This window comes from Kwoniella bestiolae, chromosome 7 (assembly GCF_000512585.2).
Source record: "Kwoniella bestiolae CBS 10118 chromosome 7, complete sequence".
NCBI lineage: Eukaryota > Fungi > Basidiomycota > Tremellomycetes > Tremellales > Cryptococcaceae > Kwoniella > Kwoniella bestiolae.
The window spans coordinates 1,524,398-1,538,641 of NC_089247.1; the positions used below are offsets into that span (position 1 = coordinate 1,524,398).

At 47.0% G+C, this 14,244-nt stretch overlaps 6 protein-coding genes across 6 annotated transcripts; 5 read left to right on the plus strand and 1 right to left on the minus strand.

Moving 5' to 3' along the window:
* Window positions 1-153: 153 nt before the first annotated feature.
* Window positions 154-2,787, plus strand: I302_108484 (uncharacterized protein; the record flags this gene model as incomplete). The annotated part of the gene is made up of 12 exons (XM_019193746.1): window positions 154-264; window positions 351-545; window positions 603-685; window positions 751-827; window positions 903-1,008; window positions 1,070-1,083; window positions 1,152-1,192; window positions 1,264-1,314; window positions 1,396-1,786; window positions 1,848-1,957; window positions 2,026-2,127; window positions 2,206-2,787. 12 exons carry the CDS (start codon window positions 154-156, stop codon window positions 2,785-2,787), a joined length of 1,863 nt encoding a protein of 620 aa, XP_019043869.1.
* Window positions 2,788-4,623: 1,836 nt separating this feature from the next.
* I302_108485 (uncharacterized protein) lies at window positions 4,624-6,456 on the plus strand (the record flags this gene model as incomplete). Its single annotated transcript, XM_019193745.1, has 1 exon — window positions 4,624-6,456. One exon carries the CDS (start codon window positions 4,624-4,626, stop codon window positions 6,454-6,456), a length of 1,833 nt encoding a protein of 610 aa, XP_019043868.1.
* Window positions 6,457-6,961: 505 nt separating this feature from the next.
* Window positions 6,962-8,224, plus strand: I302_108486 (peptide-methionine (S)-S-oxide reductase; the record flags this gene model as incomplete). The annotated part of the gene is made up of 6 exons (XM_065870681.1): window positions 6,962-7,040; window positions 7,228-7,259; window positions 7,359-7,452; window positions 7,618-7,855; window positions 8,005-8,084; window positions 8,172-8,224. 6 exons carry the CDS (start codon window positions 6,962-6,964, stop codon window positions 8,222-8,224), a joined length of 576 nt encoding a protein of 191 aa, XP_065726753.1.
* A 487-nt stretch (window positions 8,225-8,711) lies between these two features.
* I302_108487 (uncharacterized protein) lies at window positions 8,712-9,184 on the minus strand (the record flags this gene model as incomplete). Its single annotated transcript, XM_019193743.1, has 3 exons — window positions 8,712-8,852; window positions 8,947-9,026; window positions 9,151-9,184. 3 exons carry the CDS (start codon window positions 9,182-9,184, stop codon window positions 8,712-8,714), a joined length of 255 nt encoding a protein of 84 aa, XP_019043866.1.
* A 935-nt stretch (window positions 9,185-10,119) lies between these two features.
* Window positions 10,120-10,683, plus strand: I302_108488 (uncharacterized protein; the record flags this gene model as incomplete). Its single annotated transcript, XM_019193742.1, has 2 exons — window positions 10,120-10,213; window positions 10,370-10,683. 2 exons carry the CDS (start codon window positions 10,120-10,122, stop codon window positions 10,681-10,683), a joined length of 408 nt encoding a protein of 135 aa, XP_019043865.1.
* Window positions 10,684-11,070: 387 nt separating this feature from the next.
* Window positions 11,071-14,123, plus strand: I302_108489 (uncharacterized protein; the record flags this gene model as incomplete). The annotated part of the gene is made up of 9 exons (XM_019193741.1): window positions 11,071-11,638; window positions 11,759-11,970; window positions 12,216-12,431; window positions 12,523-12,550; window positions 12,625-12,809; window positions 12,915-13,091; window positions 13,180-13,375; window positions 13,462-13,596; window positions 13,669-14,123. 9 exons carry the CDS (start codon window positions 11,071-11,073, stop codon window positions 14,121-14,123), a joined length of 2,172 nt encoding a protein of 723 aa, XP_019043864.1.
* Window positions 14,124-14,244: the final 121 nt, after the last annotated feature.

Sequence of the window (14,244 nt, forward strand, 5' to 3'; positions counted from 1 at the left end):
TCCATCAGTAAAACCAGCCAGAGGAAAGTAGAGAAGGGAAGAGCAAAGCAGATAGATACCTCAAGTTACAGATCAAGGACGCAATCGTATGGCAAGGGGCTACGGCCGAGCGTGTGTCTGATCAATCAACACTGGATATCATACCACGCCAAAATGTCCTTGTCGTCGCCGATACCGACCATCGTCAGATTAGCCGTCGCCAACGCTACCACCACTGATCCAAACCGATCATCCCACTATGGTCTGACGGACACGGTCGTACGAGTGGGTCCTCTTCTTTCACATCTCCCTTTATGCGCAGGTGTGCTCGACCGATGAGCATGGGTCTTGCTAACAGTACTATATTGTAGAACTCCGGTATAGCCGCCAACGTCTTTTCGTCGTTCAGCTTAGCAATGACGTTGGGCTTTCTGGGCGGGACAATATGGATCTACTCGTACCCCAATTGCAGACACATATTAGACAGAGTATCATTCAGGTTATTGACAGTAGCTATGTTTTTCGAGTTCTGGTATTCTTTCACCTTCCTCCTTCTCTATATCAACGTGAGTCCTTTCAACCCTACTCCCCTACCCCTGCAGTAGGCTCACAGAATCTATTAGGACACAATATATCAACCTGGTGGAACGCTTGGTCCTGGACACTGTACGGCTGGTGTCTATTTTCTGGTCAGTTCGATGCATGTGTGAGTCAACCGTCCCACCACCAGTACTTCTACCATTAAAAGGCTCACGCCATATGATATCGCAGCGTCGACCTCCTGGTCATGTTCATAGCTCTCAATCTCTTCCTAACTATCAACATGGGTATCAACCCGCTCAAACTCCGTACGTCCAATCCAAATCACCACATCGCCCACCCCTCTGTATGTCATTTACTCACTTCTGTTTGTTGGGTATCAGATCTGGAAAGGTGGTACATCGGTATATCAATTGCGATAGGGTATATCGTACCCATACCCTCGGCCGCATTACAGCATTTCGGATGGGATCGCGCTTTGGGAACATGGTGAGTCGAGTCGCTTATGGACCGTTGTCGTGGATATATACTGATATGGATGACCGCTCAGCTGGATAAACGGGAGTGAGTAGTGCTTAATTGACTAATAAATTGATATCGAATGTACATCTGACGGTGGACGTTTGATATAGGAGGTAGAAAGACTCGTGTCAAATATCTCATAGAGGGGATCGTAAGTACAAGTCCAAGTCCTTGTCTTCTTTTCTATCATAACCAGATGACTGATCTATCCGAATGACACAGTACATCACACCCATCATAACGTGTTTCGTATCTACCGTGTGTGTCGCCGTGGTATGTCCGAATTTTTCGCTCAAATCTAACTACCATGTAGAAGAGATTGGCTAACAATGATGGGATGATTTGGTATTGCAGGTGCTGGTAGTATTGTTCAGGCAGGGTCGAGCGACCAGCCGAGCATTATTCGGCGGAGCAGCGGGCAAGCAGAAAATAGGAGATGAGAGCGGATCAATATCTATGGATCCATTATCCAGCGGGACAGACCCGCTCGACTCGCCAGATACAGATACGACCTTGTTTGAAGATCCCAAGGAAACCGGCCACCACAAGACGCCTTCCCAATCAAATACCAAAGATCTCCATAATAGGATGTCCAACTTGTTAAGAGGGAAAGGATGGACATCAATAAGGGAGAAACAGGAACCTCAAAGTTATTTTCATTCCCTATCGGATAAATTCCTCAGTATAGCTATCAAGATCTCTTGGTATCCCATTACCCTATTATTCATGAACGCTATTATGATGGGTGAGTTCAGTATTAACCAGACTACGAAGAGGCGGGATATGCTGATACGAGTGCTCTGTAGTTGGCGATCTGGTGATTGCCGCTCAGGGGGGTGTGGCGAGCCATAAGACCGTTTGGCTGTATTGTATCTATTATGTGGTTTATGGAGGGCGAGGTATCTGCATCGCCGGGGTGAGTCGACGATCCCTTGTCTCAGTTGAATTCGATTTCTGTTTGCTAACGTGATTGTGGACGCTCAGCTCGCCATCATCATCGACCCAAGCTTAGTAAGAGGTCTGAAAGCAGCGTGGAAAGAACGGCAGCTAGCCAGAAATCCAGATATGCTACCTACCACCCAATCGGTATGTCCCGTCGTCTTCTCTCCTTTACTCGTGATGTCCGACATTAGCTAACAATTGTTGTATCGTATGAACGTGCAGAGCCCCCTCGAAACCACTTTCAATCGTACACAATATTCCACCAATTTCGACCACCTCGCAACAGCAACAGGCATGGGCAGTCAATTTGCCCAGACGGAATCCATTCCCGCCAGACCAAGGGTTGATTCAGAGGGTTCATTCGATTTCGCTACTGCCCTAGCATATATTCCTGATCCAACCACCACAATTACGCAGAGGGAGAGGGATGATCAGAAAGATACGTTACCAACTGTGGAAGTCGATCTGTCGTATCTCGACCAAGAGCTGGATACGACAATCCTAGGAGGGGGCGATACTACTACCACCGGGACATCTGAACCACCACCACCTCCTCCACCAATACCAACTGGTTGTCGATCTTCGACGGTCCGACCTTTCACGGGAAGTAGTCAGAAGACAACTGGCCGAGGAATACTGAGTAGATTGCCTGGCCCGTCCACCAGGTCGCAGGGTCAGGGAGGACACAGGGAATTGAAGCCTGTTGATCCCGAGGTGGAGAGGCGGAAGGAGGAGAAGAGGAAGAGGGAGGAGAGGGTTAGGGAGATCAAGAGGAGGTTTGAGGAGGTTCAGAGGCAATTATGAGTAGATCAATAGATTAGTAATGGTTTAACGGAGACGGAAACGAAATAGAATGGAATAGACAGTTGTATCATTCAGTTCTGTAGTCTTTTGCATAGGTCCAAAGCTGGTATTACTCGTATTGTATGTATGTATGCATCTACGTGGTCATATTCAGATCAGATTAAGAGAGTGCATGACACAACAGAGGATCAACGTCCTTTGTTGTGAGTAGGCCATGAGCCAGCATTTGAGGGGTTATGACCGAGCGGGGTACGATGTTTCCCTCTTCGAAAGTAGGGCAATCAGCGATTAGTATTCATAAGTCAGTCTCTTCAGATGGACGCCTTGTCGGCACGATGAGCCCATACCAGGAATGAGGATAAATCTGACAAGCTAGGATACCAGGGTATTGTTAGTTTCCCCATATTATATTGAACGTATGGATCTGGGATCAGGAATGAAAGTGTCTATAATCTATGTAATAATGCTGTAATTGTTATTGTAATTGATTTAAACGATTCGACCAGTTCCTCGTTGAGAGGAGGTTCACCGTTAACCACTCGCAGCTATTTCCGCTGGAAGGTAAAGTGTAAAGTGAATCGGTTAAACCCTGTCTCGGGTCGAAAAGGGATGACGTATATGGCCTTACCCCCTTGTTCTCTTTTTAAGCCCTGCATTTTCACAGGGGATGACACGTGTTAAGGGTCTGCCTACCCGGCCCTTGCATCAGCTTCCGGTGCATGGCACTGAAATGCACTGAAATTTTCTCTTTCTTTCTTTCCCTTGCCTAAAGATAGCTTGGGGTTACAGAATATCGTACGTACAGTACGTACGACCCCAGCCGAAGAATCATAAGCTACGGCAATACCAAACTACCATTTCAGAGCATAGGCGTTACCTCCTCGTGGGAGTGAAAAGGGGAACAGGGCGAAAAAGGGGAAAGGGGAAGAAGATATCAGGTACAGTGTGCAGTTGATGAGCTAATAACCCCATTTTTCCCAGGAATATGGAATTTTGAGGGCAGAGGGGGTTGAGGGTTTCAGCGTACCAGCGTACAGTGGTGAGATTTTTGTTACTGGTACATACATGCATTCAGTATAGCACTTCTCACACGACTGATTGGTTATTCGATATACTACCATACATCCAGCAAGAACAAGACAGCAATCAATCACCCACAACCCACTACCCAACAAGCACATAGACAAGATAGATGATACATTGTATATCGTCCAATTTATGCGACAACGAGTGACCAAGGAACAAGAAGAACAGTGACTAGATCAAACGACTCGACTGCTCGTTCCTCGCGAGTTTCATCTTTTCTTCGCATTTCACAGCTTCACCCGCTACAACCCCTGCCCTAATTATCAGCCTTCTCATTCCTCATTTCGACAATAACAACAACAATATCAACTGCCATCCACAAGACAAGTCAATATTGCAGATAGGTAGTCGGAATCAATCAGATTATTGTTCCAAGATGATCATCCCAATCCCAATCTCAAGAAGATCATAGGATCTGTTTGGTCGGATATCCGATAATCTCATTCACTCATTGACGAAATCAACAATTCACGTTCATCTCATCAACCTTTCATTCGTTGCAACGCTATACACCCTCCTTTCAAAGGTCTGTTGTCAGAAGATCACAGTCAAAGAAAGTTGATAACCCCAATCTACCCCTTCGACTCAATCACAGCCACATCCCAACTTCCGAGTCCACCGAGGATAGTCGACAACCCCCCTTTATTCCCATATCACAACATATATAACAAACCAATCCATCCAAACCATATTGACGTTGCTCTCCCCATCGCCAATTACATAACAATAGATCAACAAATACAATCCACCATGTCCTCCTCCGAACCCATCCAACCTCTCTTCACTCGCTCTCCCCTTATCCTCCCTCCTCCGACTCACTCCAACCAAGCATTATTCGTCACCTCCCCAATCTCTACTTCTCCCCCCGCACCTCTGGATGAGGAGATGCCCACCAAACACCGCGGAGCAAGATACCCCTCCTCAGCATACACTTCCACCCAATCTTCCCCGGTGTTCGAAACTCTCTCCTTCGAAAAGATCAAGATCCCCTCTTCGACTACAGTTTCGACAGACTCGGAAGCGTTTTCATCGGATTATGCCTCTCATTCAAATTTGGAATCGAGGGTACAGTCTCCTTCACTTATTAGTTGTCTATTTCAATCCACCTCTATCGTAGCGGGTAATGGTAGTAGGAAGTTGATCGGTCCTACTTCGCCTCATAGTCGATCATCTTCTAGGAACGGATCAAATTCAAACGTGGTGATTGGGAACGGATCGAAACCCATCCTCAGGAGAGATACGATGTCGACCTCTGCTAGTGAAGATAATGCGGGATTCGGATTAGGTATAAACAGATTTCCATCAACATCAACCCAAAACCAAGAGACCATCGTATCAGGTCCATGTACTGTTGCACCAGCACTCAAGAAAAAACCTTCTTGTCTGACATTCGCCGTCTCCTCGCCTACACCCAGATCCCAGTCCAACGCCAAAGCTGGACCCAGTCGATCATCTTCCACCTCTGTTTCTCCTACTTCTTCTTACGCCGGTAAATTATCTAGAAGTCCAGGTATGAGACCCAACTGGAGTAAGATCCGTGGTCAGGTCGAGCGTGAGATTCAAGAGGACGACGACGAAGATGAAAATAACGAAGAGGAGTGTATGGTGGATTCTCCATTACCTATTCCAGGACATGGTGAGAGCGATGAAGAGGATCAGGGGTATGTGGAAGACGAGGAAGATGGATTTACGACAGACGAAGATGAGGAGGTGGATCCAAGGACAGATCAGTTATTTGGTAATTGGGATGGGCGAAAAGTAGAATGGAATAGGGAGTATCAACTCACCACGCCCAAACGAAGAAATACCGAGATTTTACCAGGTCCCACGAATTATATGACTTCCACAGACGACAATGATATTTCCATCAATCCCCAAAATCTGATTAGCCCTAGAGGAAGGAAGACATCGATTTGTATCAATACCAATACGAAACCTTCTTCCAATAGATGTACGCGACACAGATCACCCCCTCCGCCCATCCGCTCGACCTCGCTGGTCTCCGCCCCGCCCGCTGCGAGATCTCCCTCCGCTGCTGATCTATGTAGACGGAGGGGATCGGTCGAACAGGGCTTGATCAGTACAAGAAAAGGATGGAAATCTGATGATTCGGCGTTCTTCCCTACTAGACCTAATATGGTTAAGAAGGATTCCTTCAAATTACCCTCGGCGTCGTCGGGAGGATGCACTACCCAAGCAATGGCCTCTCAGGGAAATAGGAAAGCTTCATTGCCCACTCCGAAACTTGATGGTCGATGTTCGACCAGATCAATCTTGAAATCTAGTTGTGCGGAGACCACTGGTCAAACACACAGGGATGAACCGGAATCACAACCTATGATCCGGTCTTCGGGGGAGAACAAGATCCCACCCAAGACTCCTCCTTTGACTGGCGATTTGATTGTACCCAGTTCTGGGAACATGTTGAGGAGGGGTTCGGCACCTGTTATACATGAGACGAAGGATATGTCGGGTGCGGGTGTGGGGAGACCGGGTTGCTTGGCTAGGAGTGCGACGGGATATGAAGAGGAGGAGATGCATTTGAGCCATCATCAGCAGCATAGGGGGATTAGGATTGTGTAGTGGACATATCCCCTCGCGGTTTAGTATATATAGTACATCGTTGTGTATACTTAGCATTACATAGCATCATATAGATAGATCTGCATATTCTCATTATAGAGCATTCATGTCATGTATACAGGCAGTCCTGTTTCCATCTATACTTTGATGCAGTGCACCGACTATGAATGGCTGCAATCACCGTCCAAAGTGAATTTGCTCTCGTAAGCTGCATTTACGCCTCCACTTTTTCAACGTTTGTCCACAGACCTGCACTCGTAACGTTATCCGATCGTCATCTCACCATCTTGCGCCACTCCTCTCCCTTTTCGTTGGAAGAGTATATACATCCTCGTCAATCTCATCTTCACTAATCTGGTTAGTTTTAGCCAAAATTCGACCCTTCACAGTAATAATCCTCGCCTCAGCCATATTCCTGGCCTACTGCACGTACGACACCAACGTGAAATTCATGTTACCTCTGAGAAACTTCTTGGCTTCGTTCTCTACTAATTCAGCTGCTAAGATGGCGCCCAGGACTCCGCCTGCTCCGACTGTTGAGACTGCTATAAAGGGGAGGGAAAGCGTGAAGCTAGGGGAGGGAGGTGAGTTCTGGCTCTGGTTTCGGGTGTCGGGAGAACGATCGTGGGTCCGTTAGGCAGCAAGTTAAGAACAGTTTAAACAGTAGCTATGCTATTCATCGGAAAGATGAGATCGGTGGCGAGATCACTTGGAAGATATGGCGGAGGGATATGATCGGGTTAATGCTGACATTGCTTATCAACGGGGTAGTCGAACATGCTACGTTCGCTTCTGGATGTTTCGTAAGTATCTCTCACTCATTAGCGCATTGTGCTACCACCCTTGGACATTCATGGGTATGTGCAGATGACCGACTGACATACCCCTTTTGCCCAATGTAGTGGGGAACAGAACATCTCTTCTCAAAGCATTATGGCCATCTACCTCAATTCAAGGCTATCTCAGGGTACACAGGCGGACAAGCTGAGAATCCTTGTATGTCCACTTAACTCAACAAGATGAACAAGGATATCATGCTGACACAGTCTTACTCACCTATCCTCCTATCATCTCTCCCACAATCGATATCACACGGTCTTCTTTGTTTCTTGTCATACTGGTCGCTTTGATCCAACTTGAACATCCTAATCTATCCAACAGCCTACCGCCAAGTATGTTCCGGCACCACAGGCCACGCCGAAGCCGTCCAATTATCCTACCAGACCGGTTCTGTATCCTATGCCGAACTAGTCGAATTCTTTTATAGGACACACGATCCCACGACGGTCGATCGACAGGGACCAGATAGGGGGAGTCAATATCGGAGTGCGATTTTCTTCCATTCACCCGAACAGGAAGAGTTGGCCAAGAAAGTGACGGAGGAGGTTCAGGAGAAGTAGTATGTTGACTCTCATTACTTTGTCATAGAACGGGTTGGGATTGCGATACTTCTTGGAAGACGAGCTACTAGATCCGCTCTACTCTTCACCTCCTTTTTTCCATCGGGAAGAAAGAACGCAAGCTGACTCTTCCTTTCATTTTGGTTAGCCTCAAGGGTAAACCCATTGTCACTCAAATTACAAAAGCTGGGAAATGGTATCCTGCCGAGGATTATCATCAAGAGTATCGTGAGTTGACTATTCTCTCATTACCTGCCAGCTCACATTTATACAATCGTATGATCACCAGGCTGATATGCTGATGACATTTGATAGTCGACAATAACCCTGGTGGATACGAATGTCCCACTCACAGGTTTTACTGGTAATGGTCGAGGCTTAAAACCATAAGAGAGGAGTTGCAAGCATAATGGCACTATATAGATAGGTAGTCGCATGAATGATTGTTCGAAGAAATCTTTCTTTTCGCAATATGACACGTTAGCAGCACCTCACTGCTCTTACAGCCCTATCTAGAGAGTTCGTCCATGATACTCCTTAATGATAACCATGATATGTCGTGGCCTACGTATATGATATCACAGAGATACCATTGTCAAGCTGGATATACGTGCCGTGATGCATCCTCCTTCCCGACTTTTAGTTGCCACGGCATGATCATCACAACGCAGCTCATGACAAGTGGAAGATTGGTGTCACTTCGCACACAGCGGAGTAGCATTCTTAATCATTGCAACATGCAGAGCACTCTCAAATTTTCATGCGATTCATAATCATCATATCACTATATAGCTACAATATACTTCTTCGCTACCTCTCATCAAACCCAGAGCAGCTTCATCCTAGTAGGGTGACTTATTGCTTGTTCATACCGAGAGCGTCCTTGGCCTTGTCAGCGAGGGAAGTTTGGTTCTCGTTTTGGTTACCGGAGACGGCATCACCGATTTGCTGGGTGTATGATTTTTGGGATTCGGGTTGACCGGATGAGGCGGCGGACTGTGGTGGGATGGGTACGTCAGCCTCTGACTCTATGTCGACGATTGGTATATGAAGGTGAGAGGGAGAGGTCAGAAGGAAGAACAACACTCACGTCAGCTTTACCGGCGAGGGTGTCTTTACCTTGTTCGAGGTAGGATTTCTCGGAGTCGGGCTTGAGGGCGGCACCGGCCTCTGGGAGGTGAGAGTTAATCAGTATAAGTCACATTAGAAGCAATGGAGCAGCTGACGGGAGGTGGGTATGAGGTGGCAAACCACCGTTGAGCAGGTGGGAGAGGAAAGAAAGGACGATACTCACTGTCAGTGAGAGATTGTCTTCCAGTGTCGGACATTGTGGGTTGTGTTTGTTTGTTGTTTGGTTAAGTTGAAGTTGTAGAGTTGTTGTGAGTTGTTGATGAGAAGAAGAAAGAAGAGAAAGGAATAATATCGAGAATCAAAGGTGGGTTTATATACTATTGTTTGTTGAGACGGGCACATTCCCCATTATTCCCACTGGTCATTCCCATTCCCATTCCCATTCCATTCCTCCCACCAGTACTGAGTGCAGTGACCTTACATCATACCCATCAATTATTCCCAATTCTCAATGACTATTGCCGGTAAATGGAATACTAGTCTGTAACCGAGTACTGCACGGTAGTATGATATCAGATGAGTCACAAGTAGAGTGAGTACCTGTGACGACATGATACATAGTCCATTTGCTCTGGTCATGCATGCGTCATCTCACCAAGTCATGGACAGGAATGGGATTTCACTCGAGGGACACACAGGTGACGTACTGATCGTACCTACTAGACGCATTCCCTGAAATTACCTGAATGCTGGAATGCCATGCCACTTTCACTCGTGGCGGGATCATTTCGATATGTCACGTGGTTGCTTTTGCTCGGTGAGTGGTTGCTAAGGATAAAGGAGGGGTATGACATATGACGTATATATAGTATGAGATGGAACATGGTGGATGAATATGGATTTGGATCTGTGGGGCTGTCATTGTCACCACTCGTATCGAAACTGTTCAAAATCAATTTCAACATTCATTTCCATTGTCACTTTCTACTTATCACACGAACAACAAACAACAAACAACTTACACACGAATATAACGAGTACTTTTACTTCCTCACACACACACAAACACAAACACATACACATACACAGTGAGTCACCAGTAATTCCTCTTCCACTCTTACCCGATCAGCATGTCGGGATGGGCATCCCGATGAAAACGTAGCTGATCTGATCTGAATTGAATCATCGCCAGATGGCCGACGCTCAAGAAATCTCTAAACAGAACCCTGGTCTCGATACCAAGCATGACGCTGCCGGTGCCAAGCACCCAGCTACCGGTGGATCAGGTGGGTCTACTTGTTCTTCGTTCTCACTGCTCGAACATGACGCTGACGTTATGACGTGCTATCCCCTCACTTCTCTTTCTCCATCTTACTATCTACCGACGCATCCTTCCTGTTCTGTGCATTACCCATCCTTCGCCCCCACCCGCCCACTCATAGGTAACCCCCAAACCGGCGAACCATTCGAAATTGCCAAACCCGATGCTCACCAAAGGCTCGACCGAAAGGACGAGCGATCTCACCCCAATGCTCTCGAGGATGCTCACCGAGTAGAGAAGTTGGAGAAGGAAGCTGAGGAGGCTCACGAGGAGGCCCTCAGACACCCAACCGCCGCTGCTATCGCTCATGGTAATAAGCCTTCCTCTGGTGCTGTCAAGGATGAGCAGATTTTGGATGACGAGGAGGAGGAGTTGAGGAAGAAGGAGGAGGCTAAGAAGCAGTCTGCTGAGGCCCACAAGGCCAAGCACCACTAGGCGTTGAACAGAAGTAGAAGCTTATAGCATTACATACAATCAATGGATCGAATCAAGTATAGTAGTAGTAGTCATTCACAATCATGCATTGTAGCATAACCTCATGTCAAGTTGAACGCTATCACTGTGAAATGATCACTCGTGTAATCGATGCACAAACCATCTGTCTCCTGTTCGAAGATCGATACATTAACATCACGGTGTGGGTGGTAGACCCTCGTGCTAACCACGTTGTAGGTGAAATACCTCCACTACGCGTATCCAAGCAAAGTCGTACAAGTCAACCTCCTCTTACTCGAGTCATTCTCGCAACTCTACTCGCAAAATAACACTCAATCCAACAAGGCTGCATAGTATAGGAGCAGCCTACAGCCTCCTCTCGACGACATGTCATCCTTCCAGGATCTCAAGAAGACTCGAACCGCCCGACAAAAAGGTAAATCGACCGGTCCGAGTAATCCATCAGCAAGCGGTAAGGCGACATATACAGCTGAAGGATCACACTACAGTATAACAGGGACAAACATGTCTTCCGACATGGCACAGAGGATTAATAGGTACATGTCAAAAGTTGCTGATGGCAATGAGGTTGAGGCGGACACCCCGGATCTGACGAAATATGAGAACGGTGAAATAGATCAAGACATGGCGTCACGAGCTAAAAGTGTGTTGTCGAACTTACTGGGAAGACCCCTTGGCGAGGTACCGGGAGAAGTTCCTGTGGATACTGATCCATCCTCATCTGCTCTTCAGAGGCGCGAAAAGGAACATAGTGTAATCGAGGGGAAGGGGAAGGTGGTACGGCAAACTGGACTTGACGAGAACGGTGGGAAGTCTAGGAGAGATCAAGTATCTCATGAGCTATATGGGAAAGAGCTAGACGACAATGGTTTGGAAGTACATAATATCTCTGGAAGGGGCAGAGGTCTAATGAGTACGAGAAGTGTCAAACCTGGTAAGTATCCTCAGTCAGGATTGTCATATACTATCCTCCCCATCTCGTACCATTCTTTCTAATCATTTATGGTAGACGGATATGTATGAGAGAGCTGATAGTTCAACGTGATATACATAGGCACAGTAATCCTCAAAACACCACCTTCAATCTCCGCCCTGCAGAATCAACACTTCCAACGAGTTTGCCATGGATGTTATCTAACGATGAAGGAGAGTAATATCGCGAGATGCAAGGATGAGAAAGAGAGGTTCGAGAAGAAGATGAGGGGGTTGCTGAAGGTGAAATTGAACAGGTGTAGTGGGTGTAAGGTTCTGCATTATTGTTCGAGGGTGAGTATGTCTTCTTCTCTTATCTTCCTTCCTCTTCGGTGCAGTTCAAGATGCCTTCTTCTTTATTATTGTTTTCATCCTCTCTTGTTGTTTTCATCATTTGAGCAACCGGAACGCTGATTCGATCTGACCGAACTCAATACCATGCTATATCACTTACCCTGCAGCTCTCCCTCACCTGACTCGCTCTAAAAACAGTCGTCTACACCTAACTCAATACTGACTCTTCCCCCCACCCAACACAGGAATGCCAACTCTCCGACTGGCCAACGCACAAACACGAATGCATAGCCCTCCAGCGATTCCGAAGGATGTACTACAAGACCTACCCCACCAAGCGGCAGGACGACGATGATCTGAGCTGGACACATGCGAGTCCCGAGCCTGTTCGCGCGCTCGCGAGGATTATATGGAAGAGGAGGGTGGAGAGGGAGAAGAATGGCGGGGAGGATGGGATATGGGTGGGTACGATCTTTCTGAGATACGCGAAATCTGCATATCCGATGCAGACTTTGATATGGACATGGCTGATTTGCTGGTTTATGTGGTTAGTGGAAACAAATCGCTTCGCTGGAGACACGTAAGTAGACTACCTTCATCTCGGTCCATATAGACGATACTGACTCTGAGCTCTCGTCTTCTCACTTGTCGTAGACGTATCCAGATCACCTGAAAAAGAAGTGATGCGCCTAGCTCAACAAGCTCAGCATCTCCAACATTACTTATCAGCTTCCATACCCGTGCAAGGCTCTGGTGGGGACGAGGACCAGCTTCTTCCTGTCAATATGGAGGATTTCGGTTTTGGAAATGTCCATGAAATGATGAGTTTCTGTTCTTCCGTGAGTATCTCATTTTTACCTACCTCTCGGACACCACAGATCATATCTAGATAGGTGTTCGCTGCCAGTGAAGATGGATTGACTGACCACCGATCTGGCGTCCAGTTCCACGTAAATTCGTTTACACTTTCCTCGCCCTCACTCTCGCCTATCGGAGTATCCAACTCCCCTTTGATGGCATTATCGAACCACTCGTGCGATCCGAATGCTATTGTGGTATTTCCGAATGGAGGGAAATTGATGGAATTGGTAGCTATAAGAGATATCCAAACAGGCGAGGAGGTCAGTGAAGATTCATCTCACTCTGACACCCGTCCCGTCGATATAGTCCATTGCTTGATACACATATTGATGTTTCTACTTGAATCAGATCTTGACGTCGTATATCGACTTGTCGTGCCCGTACGATATTCGCCAAAGGGACTTGCAGGAGCGGTATAGGTTTTCATGTGATTGTACCCTCTGCGAGAAGAGTAAGGACGGCGGCAAGTCCGATTGGGTAGATCCGAGATGGTGTGTGAGGCATGATGGGTGTAGGAATGGGGATGGCAAGGGGAAGATGCCTGGTGGGTTGACCTCTGGGGAGCTCGAACATCATATGAACTTACATTATTTCGAGGGAGTTAATTAGCTGATCTTGCTGTTGGTCCAGATAAAGGATCAATAAGCGACCTTTCGGTAAAATGCGATTCATGCCTAGAATCGTTCACAGTCAATGCCAGAGAAGTACTAGCGATAGTGCAGAAGGGAGTGGACGTATTAGATAGTGATGAACATAGACAACTGGGTGAGTGCTAATCGTCAGATGACAGGCCTAACGAAACGACACAATGTCAATCAAGCTAACCTGATGAATCAGATTACAAAACCGCTCAAAAGACCTTATCAACCCTCATCCCCTCTCTCCAGAAATACATCCCCAACCACTCTTACCCCCTCCTATCTTTACTGAGACTATCGACCCTCTCACATACTCCCCCACAATCACCTCAGGATATGGAAATTGCCCTCAGACATATTAGTGAAGCGTATGAGGCGTGCGATAAAGTGTATCACCAGAACCATGCAATACCTACCCTGATATTATGCGAATATGCCAAGTTGCTCTCTCTACAGGATTCTGAACAACCCAGGGACCAAGGAGGGGAAAGGAAGAACGAGATGATCAGAAGATTACTTAGGGCCACGGAGCTGCTAAAACGGGCTGTGGGGCAGGGGGAGATTAGTTTTGGGAGGGGGAACGTGGTTGGGAAGGAGCTGGAAGGTGTTTTGGAGGGGTGTAGAGAGGAGTGGGAGAGGTTGAAGAGGAGGTAGGGGTTTGGGGTTTGAGGTTATGAGGCTATGTGGGCGCATGTCGTTGTATGTTGTATTGGTTGATATATAGTTTTGAACGGGATGATCATTGATTATGGTAATTCAGGGCTTGATTGTCGTG